Below are 22,528 nucleotides of genomic sequence, written 5' to 3' on the forward strand. Positions count from 1 at the left end.
TGTCTTGTCTTCTCTTCTAGGCCTAGGCGGCAGCGGCAAAACAACTTCCCCATGTTCCCTTCCCCTAAAGCCTGGAATTTCAGAGGGGTAAGTGTTTTCCCCGGGTGTGGTCCCACAGCTGTATACCCTTTTCTGTCTGCTCTAGAGACTGGGGCTGTTGGGGTTGGCTCTGCTAAATGGTCTTTGCCAAAAAAGCTGTATTTTAGCACTTGGAGAAATCGCTTTTGTATCAGTGGTTGTGGCTTAATTAGGAAATGTAAGTGGCTCAATTATAAGCACCCGCCGGTGTTCGTTTGCTCTGTAGGTCTAGAGCTCCTGGAAGCATCTGGTGAAGAAGTCAAGTCAGAGTAGAGGAGGGGGAGGCATTGTGCTCGTTTTCTTGGGAACCTGGAGGGACCCAGTGCACAGCGAAGAAAAAAGAAATCAGAAATGTACCATCTGTTAATATGGGGATTTACAACTTCATGGGGAGCTTTGTTTTCCAGAAGGAGAAGTCTGTAAGCTCTAAACAGATTTTTAAGGGAAATCATAAAAATCTCCCAATCATAAAACCATAGACCCTTAGAATTGTATAGTCAGATCTAATCTCCTCTTGATGCAAAGTTTTCTTCCTTAACGGAATAATATTAATAGTAATAATAACAATAATAATAAAGTGTATGGAAGTCCTGACATGTGCTAAAATGAATCCTAGCTCTGATCTTAGGAAAAAGACTGTTGCATGTGTAAAGAACGCTAAGAGCTCTGTTTCACCACCAGCCTTTGCTTGAGTTGTTCCTTCTGCCTAGAACAGAGCCCTTTCTGTCCAGCACTGTCCTCCTATCCTGTCCACATTCCTGTCCACACTGCAACTGGCCCACCCACTTCATCCCTTAGGTTGAAGGGATGTGGGCACACTGTCCACACTCCTATCCTGTCCACACTCCTGTCTACACTGCAACTGGCCCACACACTTCATCCCTTCGGTCTAAGCCTTGACATCGTCTGTGGTGGGGAAGCCTTCTGAGCTCAGCCACCTCCAAGGGACCCCTGCACTTCCTTCTCATTATTGGGATAAGATAATACCCATGGAAATGTAAGATTAGAAGCTCCAAGCATCTGGTGTGTAGAGACCTTGTCATTCTCTCTTGCTCAGTGCTGGATCCCTGGGCCTTGTACCTACATACATAATCAATTTGTTGAATGAATAAATAATCCCATCGGACACAAAGTCCACTTGAAGCCGTGTTTCAAGCTCACGTCTTTGGTCTTTTCAGCACTGTTTTTTCTGGTTGAGTTCCTCTTTAGTCTCCTACGTAGATCTTAGTCATTTTCCCCAAGTGTGTTATTAAAAATAAATATAGAGCATGGCTCTGTTTTCGCTACGTTTACAATATGCTTTTCACTGAGTACAAAGAGAAACGTGTACCTCTTAAATAGATGGGCATGTCTTATGGAATGTAAGTCGTGTGTCTCCTAAGCTGTTTATGGTTTTATGGATAAGATCCCCATTCCTCTGAGTGGGTTCAGTAGGATGATCATCACCATTAGGTGGGGAAAACCTTGTGTGGTCAAATAAACTTGCGGCACACTGAGAGCACCTAATTAAGTATGTTCACCGCTGCAAGACCTCTCAGAGTCTTTGATGTGTTGCTGTGGTTGGAGACTATGTTAAGGTGAGTTGATGGCATTGGTGGCATTTCCCGTAGTCATTTCTCATTAATCCTTGTTGACAAGATAGTTTGTACACACTTTGGAATAGTTGACATTTATTGTCAATTTTGAGCTGTAGAGAAATTAGACCTCCTATGAACAAGTGGGCCTTTTGGGGAAGATATTTATTTTCTCTCTGTCTCTGGCCTCCCCTCAGGATACCCTACTCTTCCTTCTGCTTCAGCAGTGGTCACTAGCCAACTCTTATGGTACATCTAGGGTGAACAGCCACCCAAGTTTGCCAGCCATTGTCATGGTTTTACCACTGGAAGTCCCAGGCAAGCTGGGACAATTAGTTGCCATACCTATAGCGATAAGACCTCTCCAACTGTTTTCCCTTCAAAAATGTTTTGTGGGGGCGCCTGGGTGGCTCAGTGGGTTGAGCCGCTGCCTTCGGCTCAGGTCATGATCTCAAGGTCCTGGGATCGCGTCCCGCATTGGGCTCTCTGCTCAGCAGGGAGCCTGCTTCCTCCTCTCTCTCTGCCTGCCTCTCTGCCTACTTGTGACCTCTCTCTGTCAAATAAATAAAATCTTTAAAAAAAAAATGTTTTGTGAATTTTTGAGCACAACTCTGTTTATAGAAATTGCTGCTCAAAAGAACCTTCAGGTACATCCTTGGCTTAAGTGACCCTTTGATAGCTTCATCCCTGCATGGTAACCTTTGAAATTAGGGAATCATTGCAGAAGAACAAACTGTCCCTGACTAATTGCAACCAAATAGGGGACAAAATCTCATGCATTGTTGATTTCAGCTTCCTATGTCCCCTCAAATTCTTAGCCAGCTCATAAGGGTTTTTTTTGTGAAATTAGGGAATCATTGCAGAAGAACAAACAAACTGTCCCTGACTAATTGCAACCAAATAGGGGACAAAATCTCATGCATTGTTGATTTCAACTTCCTATGTCCCCTCAAATTCTTAGCCAGCCCATAAGGGTTTTTTTTTGTTGTTGTTTGTTGGTCCCAAATAGTTGAAATTGTTGGAGTGAGTAGAGTCTGTTAGGTGGTTAGGTCAGCTGTGGTGTTTATTTTGGTCCCTTGTCCTTGCTTTGATTTCTCCTGGCCCCTGGGGCTTATTGGAAAGTTAGACAAACTGACATCAAGATATGCCTGAGGGAGGTGGTCTGAGGCTTGATCAGCTGCCGGGTTGGCCAAACTGATATCTCCATGTCTTTTGGAGCATAATCCTCCCTGACACGGAGAGGGTAGGAGGGAACACTACCAAGTGGAAATAACCTTTCTCCCAGCCAGGCCATGCTTTGTAACCATCATTATGGTAATTGGAACTGAAGAACAAGAAGGACCCAGAATGCCAGGGTGAGGACATTTGAGGCATTATCTGGCTAATACATTTTCTGTAATGAAATGTGACTCCCAGGCCTGTCAGATTGAGCTGTGCATGCTGTCCTAGGGCAGGACATGGTTGTTGTGAATGCTTTATTTTCTTCTTTATTGAGAAAGGAAGGTTTTAGAATCTGTGCATTAGTAAATTTTCCTTATTTATATATGTGGCAGAAGAAATCATTAAAAGCATTAAATGGAATGTTCATAATTCCATTCCTCTTTGGCGTGTAAAAAATAAAGATCCTATGTTAGTTCACTTATATTCTGGGCATTGATGGATTTTGGGGGGGGTGGGGAGAAGTGGTTGGAGAAGATGGATGGTAAAAAGTGAGAGGACAAGGAACCTCATCACTCTAGAGAAGAAGCCAAGAGGGAGACTTTTTGTCTTTGAACCAGAAACATTCACTGCAGATCTATGTTACTCCTCAAGGCATTAGGAGTAGGCTTTGTGGTTTTCCTTTTTGGGGGAGCTACAGTTTTTGGCTGTGGAGAGGTTTAGGAAGAGCTGGTGACCCATGGATGACATTCTTTCTACCTACCAAGTGATTTAGCCCTTTATAGGAGTTGTCCTTATTAAGTGCAGGTTGTGTCTCTTGATTCCTATCCTTGCCTAAGCAGACAGAGTCCCTTGGAGGTACCAACCCAACTCCCCCACCTTCCTGAACAAGAGGTCAGGTCATGCACATCTCTCACCAGACCCATAAGTGCTGTGCATATGCTCACAGAAAGAAACTAAGAGGAGGTTTTGGGGGGGGCACTTATGGTAGGAACATTGTGAGTAAAACCAGAGCAGAATGACAGTTAGAAGAAGGTGGGACCCTGCAGTACTGTTGCTAAGTGCTTCTGTCAGGTGCTTACTGCACATCTGGTCCCCATCTGGTCAGGGCAGTGCTGAGCTCAGAATTTCCACCCTTCCTTGTGTAAATATTTGCTGCAGCTCCTCCTTTTAGGTGAGAGAGAGTGACAGACTCAAGGAGGAAGCTCACTCTAGAAGTATGGAAATATTAGGAACAAATCTCCTACCATTGCCTACCAATTAACTAGGAAATACTTAGTAAGCCCTACTGCTCCATTACAAGGCATTGTTTAGGTGTTAGAACTGATGTTTCCATTAAATAGCAACCAAATTTCATGACTGTTGCTTGTCTTGTCTCTTTCTCCAGAGCCTGGTCTTTACTCTTGCCCAGGCCATTTGGGGAGAAATTTCTAGACTCTGAAGTTTGGGCATTATAGCCCCAACCTTTTAATTTCCAGATGTGGAAAATAAAACCTAATATATTAGTCATGACTCTTGATTGCAAGTAATAGAAGCTCACTTAAAGGTAGCGCAATTGGAAAGGGAGATTAATTGGCTCATGTGCCTAAGGGACACTGAGGTGGGTAGGCTTCAGGTACAACAGTATCCAGGGATACTCCCTCTCAGCTTTGTTACTCTTGGGGTATTGGTTTTATCCTGCATACTACATTTGAATTCTTTTAGAGTGAAAGGATGCCCAGAAACAACAGCTGGTTCCCAGAGGAGGGACAAGCTTTTGATTCCAGGGTCCACATATGAAATCCTAGTGAACGACTCGGACTGCCCTGGTTTGGGTCACATAGCTACGTCTTGGCCGATCACGTCGCCAAGAAGACAGACAAGCCTTGGTCATGTGTTCCCTCTGAGGGAGCTAGACAGACAGGGTTTTGTCCGGACAGCGCCACGAGAGACACTTGAGGTAGGGAAGGGCCATTGGCTCCAAGGAAGAGTTTGGTACTATTACCAAATCTCTCCTGGTCTTTCCCAAGAGGTCAGAGCTAGAACCTGGTTTTCAGATGGTGGGTCCTGTGCCTGCTCCATGCTGCCTTAATGCATCCCAAGTGCTGTGTTTGGAAGCAAGTGCCTGAACCTCAGTGTCACTGAATGTTTCCTGAAGGTCACCCTGGAATGTTCTAAAATTCACAACTTAGTAGAGTGACAGTTTCTAAGACTCAATACATGCACAGCCAAGCCAGTGTTTATTGCGACCTTACTGTCCACCCTGCAGTGAAGGGGGCACAGCGTTCTCTCTCTTGCAGCATCACTAGGTATATTTACCTCCACTTTTTGAGCATCAGCTCCAGGCAAGGCCATGGCAGTCCTACATGGTAGATGTATTTATTCCCACGTCAAGGTGGGGAAACAGAGCCCCACATGTGCTCGCTTGTGTAAAATCACATCTGTAAGTGACAGAGCCAGCATTTGAACCCAGGACTGTCTGTCCCCAGGCCATTAGAGCTATGGGCTCTTTATTTATTTTTTAAAAGATTTTATTTGTTTATTTGAGAGAGAGAGAGAGAGAAAGAGCGAGCATAAGCAGGGGCGAGGGGCAGAGGGAGAGGGAGAAGCATGGTCCCTGCTGAGCAGGGATTCTACCCAGAACTTGATCCCAGGAGCCCAGGATCATGACCTGAGCTGAAGACAGACACTTAACCAACTGAACCACCCAGGCATCCCACATATTGCCTCTTTAAACAATGGACATGGACATTTAAACAATGGACATGGACTTTTCTTCAAAGGAAGTTAGACATGAAGATCTTTTTTAAAATGTTAGGAACGAGTGAGTATGCTATGGTAAACTTCCATCACCCAGAATCTCTTTTAGTTCCCTTCTACTCCTTTGGACCTCATTTTTTGAAAGGTTGGATCTTCCCTCCTTTTTTTTTTAATGAAAAAGATAATTTGTTACCCAGTTTTGTATTTGTCATGATGAATGCCATTATAACAGTTCTGTTCCTCCCAAGTAACTAGCCCCTGGCATTCACTTAGGTCACACTGGCACTGTGTGGAGTGCTTTATGCATATATTACTTCCCACAACAATCCCGAGAGCCTTGTCCTCATTTCACAGATGAGGAAGTAGCGTGTGTTAATTTTCGATCACTGCGCAACAAATCACTGCAAATTTAGCAGCTCGAATCCCCAGCTGTTCATTAGGTCCCGGTCCTGTAGGTCGGAAGTCTGGGCATGGTGTTCTGGCTTCTCTGCTCAGGGTCTCACAAGACTGGAATGCAGGTGTCGGCAGGAGTAGAGTCTCACCTGAGTCACAGAAGCCTCTTCTAAGCTTATTCAGGTTCTCGGGGAGAATTCAGTTTCTTGTGGTTTTAGGACTGACATCCCCATTTCTTTGCATATTGTCAGCCAGGGGAGGCTCTTAACTCCTAGAGGCCCCTCTCAGGTCCTTGCCCGGTGGCATCCTCTGTCTTTAAAACCATCCATGGAGACTCTGCGTCACATCAAATATCGCTTATGTTTCCCATCTCTGACTTGAGAAAGAGCCCAGTTCCTTTTAAGGAGTCACCAGATTAGATCACCACCCAGATCATCTTCCTTTTGATCTAAAAGTCAGTGATTAGTAGTCTAATCATAGGGGTGATACCTCCTCACATTCTCTGGTTTTGCCTGCACTCAGGAGAGGAGATTGTACATGTGTACACTAGCGGCTGGGGGTTTGGGGGGGGCCCTGCTAGAATTCTGCCCGCTGGGCAGAGGTTTAAATGTGGAGCGGCTTGCTCAGGGTCACAGACAGATTCTAACCTGAGCTCGCCTCATTCCAAAGACCATGTTCCTTGCCTGTACCTTTGGGAACTACTCCTCAGTATGAAATTACTAACCTCCCTAATATACAGAGGACTCTTGCAAGACAAGATTTCACAAACCTGAAAACCCAGTAGAAAAGTAGTTGAAGGGTATAAATAAATAGCACAGAAGAGAAAATACGTATGACCAGTAAACAAAGTCAAGTTGCTCATTGTAACTCATACTTTAAAAATATTTTTAGGAGTGCTTGGGTAGCACAGTCGGTTAAGCATCCAACTTTTGGTTTCAGCTCATATCCTGATCTCAGGGTCGTGAGATCAAGCCCCACACTGGCTCAGTGTGAAGTCTGCTTGGACTTCACTCTGAAGTCCCTCTTTTGCTCTGCTCCCCTTCCCCTGCTCTTTCTCTATCTCTCAAATAAATGTAAATCTTTTAAAAAATAAACAAAATAGAAATATTTCAAAATGACAAAATAAATAAAAGCAATACTATAATAATGTATTTCATTTATTTAGCTCTTGTAATTTGTTAGCTACTGTTCTTAGTGCTTTACAAGTCATCTACATCTCCAACAACCCTATTAGATAGATACTGTTATTATACCCAGTTTCTGGATGGGCAAACTGAGGCCCTGAATTTTAATTACCCATCTCCAAGTTTGCACAGCAATAAAGTGGTGGACCCAGCTTTTGAACCCAGGCAGCCTGTGCTCTCAGCCGTGTGATGGTTGGAAATGTGAGTAATGTAGAAGCACATAGTGTACAACTATATGTTTAGGATTAAACCAGCAAATAAAGAAAAAGACAACTAACAAAAACAAAATTGCCCTGTATAGGAAGAGAATATATTATTACACCAAAAAAAGTCTGAAGGAATATCACTGTTGACTGACAACCTGGGTGGGACCGGGGAACTGTTGCTATGGTAGTGCCGTTTTTGGCAATGTCTGAGTTTTTGAGAGAGGGCATATATTGCTTTTATAATTAGCAAAAACAACAAAACTTATAATAATTAAACACAAACTCCTTCCACAAGCAAGAAGAGGCTTATTTTAAAAGACCATAACAAATAGCATGGAGGACAAGGGGCGTTAGAGAGGAGTAGGGAATTTGGGTAAATTGGAAGGGGAGGTGAACCATGAGAGACTATGGACTCTGAAAAACAATCTGAGGGGTTTGAAGTGGCGGGGGGGTGGGAGTTGGGGTACCAGGTGGTGGGTATTATAGAGGGCACGGCTTGCATGGAGCACTGGGTGTGGTGAAAAATAATGAATAATGTTTTTCTGAAAATAAATAAATTGAAAAAAATGTAAAAGAAAGAATGTAAAATAAAAATAAAGTGAAAGAACAACAACAAAAAAAGCTTCTGGCGCTTAGAGAACATCAGGATGTATCACTGAATGCGTGTTCTGGCAGAACATCTGGGGGCTGATCGAATCTGGGAGCATAGAAGAGGCAGGTACCTACCCCGCTGGGCAGTAAGACATTTGCCCCCACCCTGTCTCACCATCCTCCTCACCCTCCCCCACCTCCCACCTCCAATAGGCTCAAGGCTGCCTCCGTGCACTCACAGGGTGAACTCTGAGTTTGGTGGTCAGTCCTTGGCCATCACAACAAAGGCATACGTCGTAAAAAGGCACTTACTTTGAAGGCGCAATGCCAGTTGGAAACTCAAGACAAGGCACATTTCAGAGCATCAAGTCCTCATAGGCAGAATGGGGACAGTAATACCATTTCTCAAAACTTGAGACTTAGTTATAATGGGTGTAATGTGATCTGAATAATGCTTCCATCTGTTTAAGTGAGCAGAAAATTCTAGCTCCTTGTAACTAGATTTCTCTTACACCTGAAATGACTGTTTCCTAAATACGTGTGTTTCAGAGATGCCTTTTCCGTGTGAGGTGCCCCCTCAAAAGGAAAAACTGACTGTCTCTGGTTTCCGCGGGCCCTCTTGCCTCATTTCCCTTCGGGCTGCAGAGAGGCCAGCCAGCCAGGAGCTGCTGAAACCTGTGAGGATCAGCCCCCGTCATCTTCCGTCTGCTGACACCAACGATGTGTCAGGCACACTGAAGCTCAGTTTTAGATTCAAATGCAGTTTCTGTTTTTGGTCACATGGGAGGTCTGTGGGGACATAGTGGCTTTTATGACAGTAGTACAAATTCTGAACTCTGGAGGCAGAACTTATAGATGCCTTTATTTTAGGTCGTTATTCGATTATTCCCTTTTGTGTTCCAGGATGACGCAGGGTAAAGATAATTTTGACTTTATTTTTCTGGGTTAAGAAATCTTAGTTGCAGGTGACAGAAACAACTCAATTTGGCTTAAACAAGAAAAGTTTTAAAAATCACAGAGGTCTGGGGATGCCTGGGTGGCTCAGTCAGTGAAGCGTCTGCCTCCAGCTTAGGTCATGATCCCACCTGGGATCCAGTCCCACATCGGGCTCCCTGCTCAGCGGGAAGCCTGCTTCTCCCTCTGCCTGCTGCTCCCACTGCCTGTTCTCTCTCCCTCTAACAAATAAAAAATTAAATAAATAAATAAGCAAAATCTTTTTAAAAAAATTACAGAGGTCTGGGGGACTATCTCGTGGAATGAAGTGGGGCCTTAGAAGCCACTGGAACTGGGCACCAGGAACCCCAGAGGATTTTGGATTCTTCTGTTATTTGCTGCATTTTCTCTACAGACCGACTTCTTCCATTTCTCTCTGCTGTGGAAATGCAACCATATACACAGAGCAGCCTCTTTGCTCTCTGAACCAAGGTTACTAGGGAGGGATTTTGATTGGTCCAGCTTAGGTCAGGTGGATATTCCTGGACCAGTCAGCAGTGGCCCCGGAAGTGGAGTCTTGCTGTACCACTGTGTTGGTTCCTGCGTTAACTATAGTGATGTGGAGAAGAGGGAGGCAGTTTCCAGAAGAAGGGGAGAGGCACTAGGCAGATATGAACAATTCTTGTCTACAGAAGTCTTCTCCTCCCACAGTAAAGGATAGTCATCCTGATTCTCAGGGTCTGGCTCTCAGGTGGACAAAACACACTCCTCTTCTTTCACGTTTGGTTCGAAGTGGTCCTTTTAGTTATGTTGCTTTGTTTTGTTTTGTTTCAACCATGAAGGTCTAAATTAGGGGCAAGAATAGACTGCCGGTAAGACACAAGACATAATTCTCTTCTGGATTAATTAAAATAATAGCAGATCCTGGAAAACTGCATTCTGAAATGGCTCAAGGCTGTTTTTCTAATATTGAGAACTATCGGAGCTTGATCTTGGGTTTTAACTAGAAAATAGCCCAAGTATCAGTCGCATGTTGCTTTGTAGTTTGCCAATTTGTGACTTCTCATGGAACTTTTAATTTTTCATTTAATTTATTTTTTATTTTTTCATTTTTCATTTTAATCAGATTTAGCTTTCATTACACAAACAGTAACAGGGCAATGATCTTGTCACCTTCAAAAGGCCCTGATGCTATTTGCAGATGTGGGAGGAGATGGTAATGTTGAGAACCAAGGGGATACACCTATTTGGAAAATCCCTTTTCTGAGCTGAAACTTCCCCCTCCATTTTCCTTTTCCCCTCCCTGTTAGAATATATTTTCTATTTCCTGCCCACGTGAAAAGCTGGGGGTAGGGATTAAAGCCTTTTGCACAGGGGGTGGTTGGAAAAGGTTTTGTCACTGACTTCCCTTCTTTCCTGTCGACTTCTTTCTCTTCACCGTCAGTGGTCTATTCGATGGATTGAATTTGGTTTAGCTCGCTGTGACTCTGTATACCCCCTCGCCCCCTTTTCAAGTGCTCAAACCACACTGTCCGTTAAGCCAACACACAATGAAAAGCAGGGGGGTAAAAGCTGGAGGAAATTAACACACTGCGGAGAGAATGCAGGCGGGATGGAAAGATCCCCTCTGGATCGTGGGGTCCACAATGCCGATGGGTCCTTTCTCTCCATATACTGCCTTGGCCTTCCTCATGGATGATGTGATTGATGATGTTGATGCGTTGTTGAAGTTTACACATGGAGCCAGAATGGGTATCTCCAATGGGGCAGCCAAAGTAAGGTCTTCTGTATGTTAAGTGCTCAGATGTGTTTAGTGCCCCTGTATATTTAGTACCTCTCCAGATTCACCTTGCCTCCTCACCATGCATCACAAACACTTAGTAGCCAGCTGCTTTATGACTATTAGGTTCTTTTGTTCCCTGCACCCTCTCCTATCTGTGTTGGCCATATACATGTTCTACTTACTAACCACTTATTTATACTTAACTATTTCTGTTTTTGAAGATGAATAAGTCTTTTTTTTTTTTTAAGATTTTGTTTATTTATTTGACAGACAGAGATCACAAGTAGGCAGAGAGGGAGGAGGAAACAGGCTCCCTGCTGAGCAGCGAGCCTGATGCAGGGCTCGATCCCAGGACCCTGGGATCATGACCTGAACCGAAGGCAGAGGCTTTAACCCACTGAGCCACCCAGGCGCCCCCAATAAGTCTTAAAAACCTTCTCCTCTTGAGCAATTGAAATAAATATTTTCTAAAACTGTTGCTTATTCCCTCTTGATTACATAAGGCCCATTTCTAGGTGTGCTGCCCCATACAAGCCTGATGATGAAAATTCTTCTCTTACTTGGTTTTCGGGCACCAGACACTTGTCTTCCTTTATGCAGGCTCTCTCCTTCTGCCATTCAACTCTGGAAATCTCAATGAATACAAGTCCTGGATCAGCCTTTCCATGCATGATCATTACTGCTGCTTCTACAAGGTGCTGGTAATGAAACCAGCTGGATTAGCTGCTGCAGCGGCCACATGTGGACTACCAGTACCCTGACCTCGTTAATGCACTGGGAGGGAGGAGGAAATGTTCTGTGCACAATGCTGCTAATACACGATGTGTTTTTGTATCTTCAGGGCTGATTTGACCTAAGATCCCATTTAGGAAAAAAGGAGGAATGAGGCTGATTACTTTTTTAGAGACAGACAAGGATTTGTTTAAAATCATAGCTCTGATTTGTAAAAAGTGCCGTGGAGTATTCTCAGGGAAATGTATTTTATTAACACAGGGTCAACTAAACCTGTTCATTAAAAAGGGGGGTAGGGAGAGAACTTACAACTCAGTGTTAGATGGGTTGGTGAACTTGCTGTGCTGTTTGTCAGTCCCAGTGGGGAGATGGTAATTCTAGGTGTTGATTTGGAATTTTTGTGTAGCATCTTCCTAAAATCAAGTAACAGTTATCAGGGGAGAAACTGAAGATCTATGTGCAGTATTTGTTCTAGCGGTGGGGTAGGAACTGATGAGTATGGTTTATAGAGAGAAGGCATGTCAGACTTGACCTGGTGCCCTCCTAAGGAGTTTCCATGATTATTATTTTTATTCTCTGTGTTATTATTTCAACTTCTGTTATGAAAAATGTCGAATATATGGAAAGTTGAACTATGACAGCAATGAACACCCACTGGCTGGAATCGACAATCACTGATATTTTGCTCTGTGTATCTATTTATGTATCCGTTGATGTATGTATCTAGCTATAGCTGTTTATGCAGTCTGGACTCATTTTACTAAGCCATTTCAATTGCAGATATCATTACCCTTCACTTCTAAATACTTCAGTATATGTGTCCTAGCAATAAGGGTTTCCTACATTTCAGTAAACATCATTACCAAACCTGTGAGAGTTACTAAAAATTCCCCGTTTCCTAAGACTCATTCCATATTCATATTCTGCAATTGTCTTTTATAATTGGTTGTCCCCCCAAACCATTCAAAAGCCATGCATTACTTCTGTTTGGATTTTTAAAAATCTAATTGACAACGAGGATTATATTTCGTTACTACATTTTTTAGTCTTTTTTATTCTCAAATACTTCCCTCATCATGATCCCTCCTGTTTTTTAAAATGATAATTGACTTTTTGAAAAGACAAGCCCAGTTGCTTTTGGGATCTGGGCTCACATTTAAATTTATCTGGTTGCTTCCTTATGATGTCATTTAACTTATTCCTCTGTCTTTTATATTTATAAAGGCTTGGTTTGTTTCACATTACACACTTTTGAGCAGGAAAACATCCCGAGGGATGCCAGCTTCTTGGCATTCAGGGGCACGTTAAGAGGCACACAGCAGTAGGTTGTTTGTTATGCTGACGTGCTAGACAGGGTAGATGCTGATGCAAGCCCCAGCTCTGAGTGAGGAGCAACTCTACTGTAGATTCTTTGATGGTTATTTTTAATTAATTAATTAATTATTGTCAATCTAGCTTTCTTTAATTTTTTAAAAAATTTTCATTTCAGTATAGCTAACATACAGTGTTATATTAGCTTCAGGCACATGATCTAGTGATTCAGCCCTTCCATACATCATGAAAAGTGTACTCTTTTTTTTTTTTTTTTAAGATTTTATTTATTTATTTGACAGAGACAGAGATCACAAGCAGGCAAAGAGACAGGCAGAGAGAGAGGGGAAGCAGGCTCCCTGCTGAGCAAAAAACCTGATGTGGGACTCGATCCCAGAACCCTGAGATCATGACCTGAGCAGAGGGCAGAGGCTTAACCCACTGAGCCACCCAGGCACCCACGAGAAGTGTACTCTTAATCCCCTTCACCCATTTTTCACTTACCACCTCCCCTTTGGTAACCATGACTTTGTCCTTGGTAGATATTTTAGACAGAAAACAAACAAAAACAAAAACAAAAAAACAAAAACCAACACCCTCCCCCCCAGAAAAACCCCCACAAAACCCAGGTACTTGTTCTATTACCTCAAGAAAAAAGCTTTTTAATGAGAGATATACAATTGCAGGAACCCAGGATTTCTCTGCTCAGTTTCATTCTTCCTTTCTCCGCTTTCCCCTTCTGATGCATAGGTTCTGCTCCCAACATCTTCTCCATGCATGGGACACCTTGGGCTGGTCAACTCAACTTGGCTGGGATCTTTCAGTAGCTCGCTCTCCTACAGCCCACTGGGTAGTCTCAGGTGCCCCATCCCCAACTCCCTAAGAAAACTCTGATCATATCAGCTCATCTTTCTCTGGCTGAGCCTTCCAAGTGGTGGGCAGGCTGCTGGTCAGTTCTTAGAAGGGCTTCCTTCTTCCTTGGTCCAGTCCTGTGCGGCTAGAAGGTCAGGTCGGTGCATCTGCTGTTCACCAGTTTGGGCAAGGGATGAACTTCACTGAGACTCAGAGTCCTCACCTGAAAATATATCTAGCTCATTGGGTTCTGGTAAGGAATAAATGCAGTAATTCATACCAAGTATTTATTTAATTTTTTAAAAATTTTTTCTTAAGATTTTATTTATTTATTTGTCAGAGAGAGAGAGAGAGAGCACGCACAAGCAGGTAGAGGCAGAGAGAGAAGCAGGCTCCCCACCAAGCAAGGAGCCCAATATGGGACTCAATCCCATGACTCTGGGATCATGACCTGAGCCAAAGGCAGCAGCTTAACTGACTGAGCCACCCAGGTGTCCCCATACCAAGTATTTAATAAAAACTTTTCCCCCCTCTGCTACCACTTTTGTCTTTTGTTCACTCAGCAGGAGCTGTGGGGAAAGTGGGGCCAATTCCCTGGAAAGAAAATGTGGGAAAATATACCAAAACATTTCTGAGATAGTCGAAAAACTTTCCATTTATCTACTATTTTTCCAAGTTTTTGAGTGATCATCTCAGGCCCTGGGTTGTGGGAGACTGAGTCTGGACCATGTGTTCTTCACATGTGCTGTGCTATTAAATAAACAAAGACGTACTTGATGTATATGGGAATTTGCACTGATTTAGAGGGAGGAAAGAAAAGTTCTTACACAAAAAGCTATTGAGCAAGTTTCAAATGGTAGTCCACATATATTGTTGAACATTCTACTGTATTCATTCTGATAGGTACTGACTTGCAGTAATTCAAATCTTACCTATCATGTGAAGTTTGGCAGTGGATTTAATTCTGAATTTATTTTGCAAGCATCTCTCTACACAGGCTGTCTCTCTGTCCTGTCACAGACTGGTACATCGAACTGGCTGTTCTTGGCTCCTTAACCATGGTACCTTATTGCCCAATGAAAATATCCAACAAATGTCTACATTCTTCTCATGCTTGTGGTTTTGATTGCATTTTTATATGTGGGGAAAATGAGCATCTTGTTTTGAATGATGAAAGAAGATAATTTTGATATTGAGAGAACATTCAAAATCACTGACCTCAGCAGGTCAGTCTGAGGATTGGAAATTTTTCAAAATGTTGCTTTTCACCTGCAGATTTAATCAGCCTTTTTAAAAGTGGTCATTTGGAATGCTAGTGAAGGTGAGGTAGGACAGATGCCCTCACAGGTGTTCAGGGGCATTGTTACTTGATCATCTTTCTGGAAAGCTATTCATGTCAAGAAACATTAACATATTTATGGCCATTGGCCCAATAATTCCGCTTCTAGGCATCTATCCTATAGAAGCCACTAAACACATGGATTAAGATTGATGCACAAAAGTATTTAGTGCAGCGATCACTGTAATGACATAAAAAAGTGGAAAAGTCTAAGTGTCCAGTAATTTGGGGTCACTGTGAATCATTTTATTCATAATCATTTTATTCATAAGTGCATGTATTATGCAGCCATAAGGGGATGTTGTGGAAGAATGTGAGTCAGTGAAAATGTTTCTTGTGTTTTCAAAAGCAGGAAATAAAATTGTATATACAAGAATGATACTGCTATTAAAAAATTAAACATGCCAAAATAATAATAATGATTTCCTCCCAGTAAGTGAGTTTGAAGTGACGTTTTTTCTTTGTTTTATTTTGGCTTTTCCAAGTTTCTACAGGGTGTGTGTGCACATACATAATTTTCATAATTGAGAAGAAAAATTGAGGGGAGAAGACAGCTATTTGAACTGTAATTTTGAAGTGGAGTTTTAGGTTTTAGATTTAAGAATAAAAATCATCCCAACAGTCAAGAGGAATAAATCTAAGTCAGGAATTCAATGAATTGGCCCAAATCCCGTGGTTACTTAAGATGGAATTTTAAAATAAGGCATCTGTTTATGGAGGAGTTTCAAATGTGAGAACTGGACGAAGGTGAACTTGGAGGAATTTTGTCTTCTTTTTCTAATGTCAACAACAAATCCATAAATCTTACTTGGATATTTGAGAGGGGAGGAAAGCACCTTAATAAGAATGAACATTGTGTACTCAGCCAAGAAAGAAATCATCCCCCAAAGAGTTAATATTCCAAAGAATTAATAGGCGACTCAATTGCATCTTACTAAGTTGGGGTACATTATTTTGATGGGTTCTGGATGATGGCTTGGGGGGAACACTTTAGAATGCCACTTCTGGAAAATTAGAGAAAAATGCTTAATATGTAGCCTGTGCATTCTTCATCTTCGGTTTTGTTTATTTTTGAAACTCAGAGGGCTACAGATTGCAAAGTTGGCTTAGTAAATTGGGGGTCAAAAAGGTACTGGCTTTTTGAAAATACCCTTCACCCCAAGATATGTTTCCTGTCTTATAGCTTGTGTAATTAAAATCAAACATGTTTTTCTTGGGCCAAACCTTTGCCATGCATTAATACATTTATCACCAAATTCTAAAACATCTCAAGGAAGGGAACAACTTGAGCTTTAGACTGAAATAGTCCTTTCAAGTCTGCATTATTGGTACGAACGGCCAAGATTTTGCTGTTCTTGAAACATAATAAAACCTGCTGCTTATTCTTATGGTCTTCATGTCATGTCTTTTTGCTTCTTTTTAAAATGTGCTCATCTCATTATCCAGAATGACTAAGAGGCCCTACATATGTGCCATTAAAACCCTTGTCCTCAGTTCACTCTTCCTTTTGTCCTGATACCCCTTTTGCTCAGGAAGTGACTTCTCCATCTTGTTTCATGAGTCATTCTGATGTGGTTCACCAAATTCCCTCCATTGACTGTGCCTCCTACTTGAACATGATCCCTCTGCTTTAATAAATGCTCATTTCCCTTCCTTGTCCACTTGCATTTTATTGTGCTCTTTTAGAACTTTGGTTTAAAGACTAATATTGCCTATTGTATCTCTTATAATTGTAGTTTTATGTTATTTGGTGTTATCAGACTTCTTTAATATATTAAGAAATAGTTCCACTACCCAAATCAAAGGACAAATGTCAAAAAGTACATGAGAGTGTACAAGTAGTCAAGAACAGGAAAGAAGATCCCTACAGTGAGGCAGTAAACAGACACTGGAAGTCAATCAATTTGGTTTAATGAGCTCTAGTTGCTTATTCTAAAAACTGATATCTCCATGTGTATATCTGGAAGAAACAGGAAATTGGCATTCTCCCCTCAGCTGCCTTCTGTTTCTTACCCCTGATCCTGGTTTTATTTCTACAAGAATTCAATCGCAGAAGTCTCCGGCTTGGCCATAGGAGGAGATGAAAACATTTTTACCTGTGGTTGGTTGTGTTTATTTAAACAATCTCATGCAATTATTGTTGCTTACAGTCACCGGGCTTATTTCTGCTGCCCCTGGCAGGGTTTATGTTGGCAACGGTGAGGAGATGCTATCAGCAATTCATTGTGTACTGTTTGCATAATGGACAGGGCAGCCAGCTCCAGCCAGTTTTTTAAAAAAATGCATCGGATTAGTTGAATGATTCTATTAAGGGGCCTGTCTGATTGGGAAGTTGCAGTCTGTGACTGTTGATGTCGTGCTCAAGTAGCTGAGGTGCCCCCAGCCAGCCGCAACTGATAGGCTGGGTTAGCAGGTTACCCAGTTTCTAGAACATGACTGCACCTGCAGTGGGCTGGCCAGCCACACTGCCGAATGGGGGACAGGCATCCGTGAATGAGAACACTGACAAGGCAAGATGCTCAGTTATGTTGTCCTTTGATGCCTCAGGTCCTTTGCACCTCAGAGGATCCAGTGCTATTTCAGAAATATCAGTCAAGGTAGATTTTCCTGGATTTTGCTGGATTTTCCTTAGTTAATAGCATCTGAACAAAGTTTTCCTTCAAGAACAGTCATCCTGTTCACCATCAATGAGATAACTTGGAGACAAGAACTTTAAAGATATCTAGGGCTTGAGTTTACTTCTTTGCTCCTAGGGTGAAATCATCGCTAGGCACCATGACTATAGAAACACAGGAAGTATGATTTTTTTTTTTTTTTTGGTTTTCTGCAGCCACTCAGTGTCTTCTAGCAAAGGTTCTCAAAGCGGCAGCAGCAGCAATAACACCTGGGAGCGCAGCAGAAATGCAGACTCCTAGGCCCCACCCCAGACCTCAGAATCTGCATTTTATCAAGATCCTCAGCTGATGTGTGGCCCATGAGGGTTTGAGAAATGCGTTGATTCCTAGGGCCGTCTACATTCAGCTTGCAGATACCATCAGCTGCAGTAGAGGTTTCCTGTGCATGTCTTTGGTCAGGATTCAGGGTGATGGAAATTGACATGCAGTTTGTCCTCTGTTTCTTTCTTTCTTTTTTTTTAAAGATTTTATTTATTTATTTGACAGACAGAGATCACAAGTAGGCAGAGAGGCAGGCAGAGAGAGAGGAGGAAGCAGGCTTCCTGCTTAGCAGAGAGGTCAATGCGGGATTCAATTCCCCGACCCTGGGATCACAACCTGAGCTGAAGGCGGAGGCTTTAACCCACTGAGCCACCCAGGAGCCCCTTGTCCTCTGTTCTACTAACAGAAAGTAGAGCCACAGTGAAATCCAGTGAACCCATCCCTGGGACCCTAGCCACTTAGTACAAATCCTTCTGTGATTCAGACATAGTAAAAAGAGGCCAGAGGCAGGGTTGAAAATTCTGGCATCACCACTTGCCTTGCTATCCCCTCCTTCCACACCTGGGAGTACTCACATCATAGCATGGAAAGGTCTTCCCAGAACTCTTTCTTTTATGCAGTACTGTATTTTTTTTTTTTTCCTCATAACGTGCCTTTTGCTGATCTAGTAGGTGTCCTGTGTCGTCCTGGGGAGCAGAATCACCACAACTGGACATGCGACTCATGGACAAGATAGCAGTCTGTGATAAAGAGGAGAGGGGTTCCTTCCACCTCTGGGCACTGAGGCCCATGCGTTATGTAATGCATTTCCTGCCTTTAATTATTTACCGGTCTTGCCCTGCCTGTTCACTGTCCTGGCTGCTGTTTGCTTTGTTCTGCAGTGAAGGAATGGACCTCTCTGGGGTTTAAATCCTGCTCAACCCTGGCCACTTCAGGGCATGGTTTTTCCTTAGGTGGCTGTCTCTGGGGGCAGAGGCATATTCTCCAAACTCCACTGTGGCCCAGTGCGTCAAGTATGTCTTCATAACGAGAGAGGTTTGGGCAGAGGCTAAGCTGATTACAGGTCTCAAGTGGGGCCCTGAGCACATTTCAGATTCGGAATGCAAATCGTTGTCTGTGGTAATTATAGTTTGTGCCTTGGCCCTACTTGGCCCCCATGGTCATTATCTTGGTGCAGAATAAGCAGCTTTGTGCTTTTCGAGTGGGAGGTAATGAGGAGGAGAGGGGTGCTTGAGGGACATTTAAGGGCCCATCCCCAAGTCTGAGTGGGTGTAGAACATCTGGATGTGTGTTGGGGTGCCACCATGGACAAACTGTGACCTGTGGGCCAGGAACTCAACCTCTCTGAGCCTCAGCACCCTCCAGTCTTGGCCTCCAGGAAGGTTGCCCTGGTGATGAGATGGTGATGATGGAATGGACACTCATCGTAGTGCCTGGCACATAGGAGGTGTTGACCAAGGGGGAGATCCATGGTCTACCAGGTACCATAAGGGCAGGGATCTGGGACAGGCAAATACACACCCTTCTAAAAGGGCAGTTCCCATGCACATATCAGTTACCCCTTCTTCCTGCAAAGGGACTCTGGTGCACCCTTTTCACGCTTCACACGTCAGCAGAATTGACAAGAGCTTCGAGTGCTGGCTTGGGTCAGACTTCCTGCAGGTCACTCTAGCTGTGTGCCCTTTGGTGCTTTGATTAACATCTCTGAGCCATGGGTTTTATTGTTTGTAAAATGGACATCATAATTGTTTGTGATTCACAGTGTTGTTGGGGAGATGATCTGTGAAAAATGCCTGTGAAGTTGAGCACCAGGGCTTGGCTCCAAGTATGAAGTGGGAACTATTGTTGTCCCCTTTGCAGAGACAAGGAAATGAAGGTTTTAAGGGCTACAAGGACTCTCTCAAGCCTATGGCCCAGATGTGGTAGGGCCCGAACACTGGCTCAGCACATTGCCTGGTTCCACGTTAGTGTCACTGTCACTCTGCCTCGAGATGTCCAGAAATCACTGCCCAAAGACGACCCAGCCATCTGCTCCTGGGCCTCCGCTCCTCAGATCCCTCATTTTTGTTGACAATTTTTCTTTAAAAAAAAATATATATATATTTATTATAGAGATGGAGAGAGAGTGGCATTGGGGGGAGGAGCAGAGGTTGAGAGAAAAAAACCCTCAAGCAGATTCCCTGCTGAGCATGGAGCCTGGCGTGGGATTCGCTCTTATGACCCCAAGATCATGCCTGAGCAGAAAGCAAGAAGCGGATGCTTTGCGGACTGAGCCACGCGGGTGCCCTGACAAATCCTCTCTTCAATTGGGTTAAAGCAGATCATAGTACTATTATTATATTACTCTATTATACAATGTTATATATAATATGTTATATAATATTAAAATAGAAATTTATATAGCCTTGGGTGGTGGGTGCTCTTTTTTTAAAAATTTTTTTATTATTAACATATTGTATTATTAGCTCCAGAGTACAGGTCTGTGAATCGCCAGGTTTACACACTTCACAGCACTCACAGTAGCACATACCCTCCCCAATGTCCATAACCCCACCACCCTCTCTCTACCCCCCTCCCCTGGCAACCCTCAGTTTGTTTTGTGAGATCAAGAATCTCTTATGGTTTGTCTCCCTCCCGATCCCATCTTGTTTCATTTATTCCCTTCCTACCTCCCAACCCCCCCACATTGCCTCTCAACTTCCTCATATCAGGGAGATCATATGATAATTGTCTTTCTCCCACTGACTTATTTCGCTAAGCATGATACCCTCTAGTTCCATCCACATCGTTGCAAATGACAAGATTTTGTTTCTTTTGATGGCTGCAGAGTATTCCATTGTATATATATATACCACATTTTCTTTCTCCATTCATCTGTTGATGGACGTCTAGGTTCTTTCCATAGTTTGGCTATTGTGGACATTGCTGCTCTAAACATTCGGGTGCAGGTGCCCCTTCAGATCACGACATTTGTATCTTTAGCATAAATACCCAGTAGTGCAATTGCTGGGTCATAGGGTAGCTCTATTTTCAACTTTTTGAGGAACCTCCATGCTGTTTTCCAGAGTGGTTGCACCAGCTTGCATTCCCTATGGTGGTTGTCTTACTCTTTATTACCCCCATTTAACAGATGATAAAATGGAGGTAAAGAAAAGTCAGTAGCCAGAGGTCCCATGGTAAGCATAGCACTGGGATTTGAATTCAAGTTGTTTGGCTCAGACATCCTGTTCCTAAACCCCAAGCTAAACTGCTTGCCTTGATTTCCAGTCTACTTTCCAGATGTTGTACCCTTGCCATCTTGGTGGGCCTCCGGGTTCCCAGACCTCCTTAGCTCCAAACTTAGCAGACTGCTTCCTAGGGCCTGTCACGGTGGGCTTGGTCACACCTCACCCCAGAGGGTGGTTCTGGGGACTCCTCTCACAGCTCCCAGGTGCTCATTCAACACAGGAGGCCATTTGTGCCTCAACCTTGTACATTCTTAGAAAAATTAAAATCAGCCTTTCATTTTAATGACACAACCCAGGGGTAAGGTTCCTGTTATCACATGGGAGGAGTCTGGCCAGAGGTGATTGGAGTTGTAGCAGGGGCATTCCTTCTTTGCTCCATAAATTACTGACAGGAGAGCTCTGTGTAATTTCACATTATGGGAGAGAATGGCTGTGCTTAACTCCTGCTGGGAGAGGAAATTTGTCTCACTTCTCATTTAGCAAGGAGAGGGAGTTGGGAAGCATAGAAGTGGAATTTTGTTATTGTTGTTAAATTCCTGGCTTTTAGCTAATATATTTATGTTTATGTACTTTAACATGGGAAATATCACCCATATTAGATAGTCATGGCCACTATTCTTGACAAAAAGAATTCTATCTGATCGTGTATCTGTTCTTCCTGAAAATATTTCTCTCATTCTCTATTTTCAACAGGGAGGAGTTGGAATTTCTCCCTTGGTTGCAACTTTCTCTTCTCCCAGCTTAACCACTCCATGCTTCCCATGACCCTTTGAACATCTCCCCACCTCTCTCCTTCACTGTGGCTCCCCTCCCCTCAGCCTAGCAAAACCCTACCCAACCTTAACGACCTGCTCACATGGCTCTTCTCCTAGTGGGACCTGAGTATTGCCCCTAACTGTTTCCTCAGTGTTTCTGGTGTTCCAAGGCCATGGAACATGACAGGATGAGCAGCAAACATTTTTTGCAGGTCTGCATTCCCTCTGGCCCTTGAGGTTTTGGTTTTCTGTTTTTTTGTGGTTTTTTGTATGCCCAACACTTTGAACACTGAGCTGGGCACTTTTCTGTGAATGAAGGACCCCTGCTCCCTCTTTACACAGGCCTGGCTGCATTTCTTTCTTCAGCAGGGTCTGTGGATAATAGAGAGAATTCCAGGTAATAGAGCTGGAATACCGGGCTGTCAGCTCCGTGAGTGTGGGATCTGCCCTCTTGCTCCAGAGTCTGCACTGTGGTTAATGCTCATTTAGTCGCCGTCAGACAGTTGCCTCCATGGTAAGGAGCCCGTGTTGCAGACCTGGATTCAAACTTCTATTCCATCACTGCCGAGCTTGGACAACAGGGTGTCAAGATAAGGGATGAGATGGTGAGGTGGGGAGTGTGATCCTTTAGGCAGCTTGGTCAGGGAAGGCTTCCTGTAAGCTGGGACCAAACTATGAGAGAGATGCTGCTGTAACATGAAGATCTGGAGGAAAGGATTTTCTGGAGAGCAAGTGCT

General features: G+C 43.3%; 1 protein-coding gene across 1 annotated transcript in view; it reads left to right on the forward strand.

Moving 5' to 3' along the window:
- The window catches only part of ARHGEF3 (Rho guanine nucleotide exchange factor 3), a 316,269-nt gene that overhangs the window by 105,359 nt on the left and 188,382 nt on the right, over positions 1–22,528 (forward strand). The window contains exon 3 of the mRNA XM_044253328.1: positions 21–87. Coding sequence (XP_044109263.1) covers positions 21–87 — 67 coding nt within the window. The remainder of the gene's footprint in view (positions 1–20; positions 88–22,528) is intronic.

The sequence above is a fragment of the Neovison vison genome, chromosome 6, assembly GCF_020171115.1.
Source record: "Neovison vison isolate M4711 chromosome 6, ASM_NN_V1, whole genome shotgun sequence".
Classification (NCBI taxonomy): Eukaryota; Metazoa; Chordata; class Mammalia; order Carnivora; family Mustelidae; genus Neogale; species Neogale vison.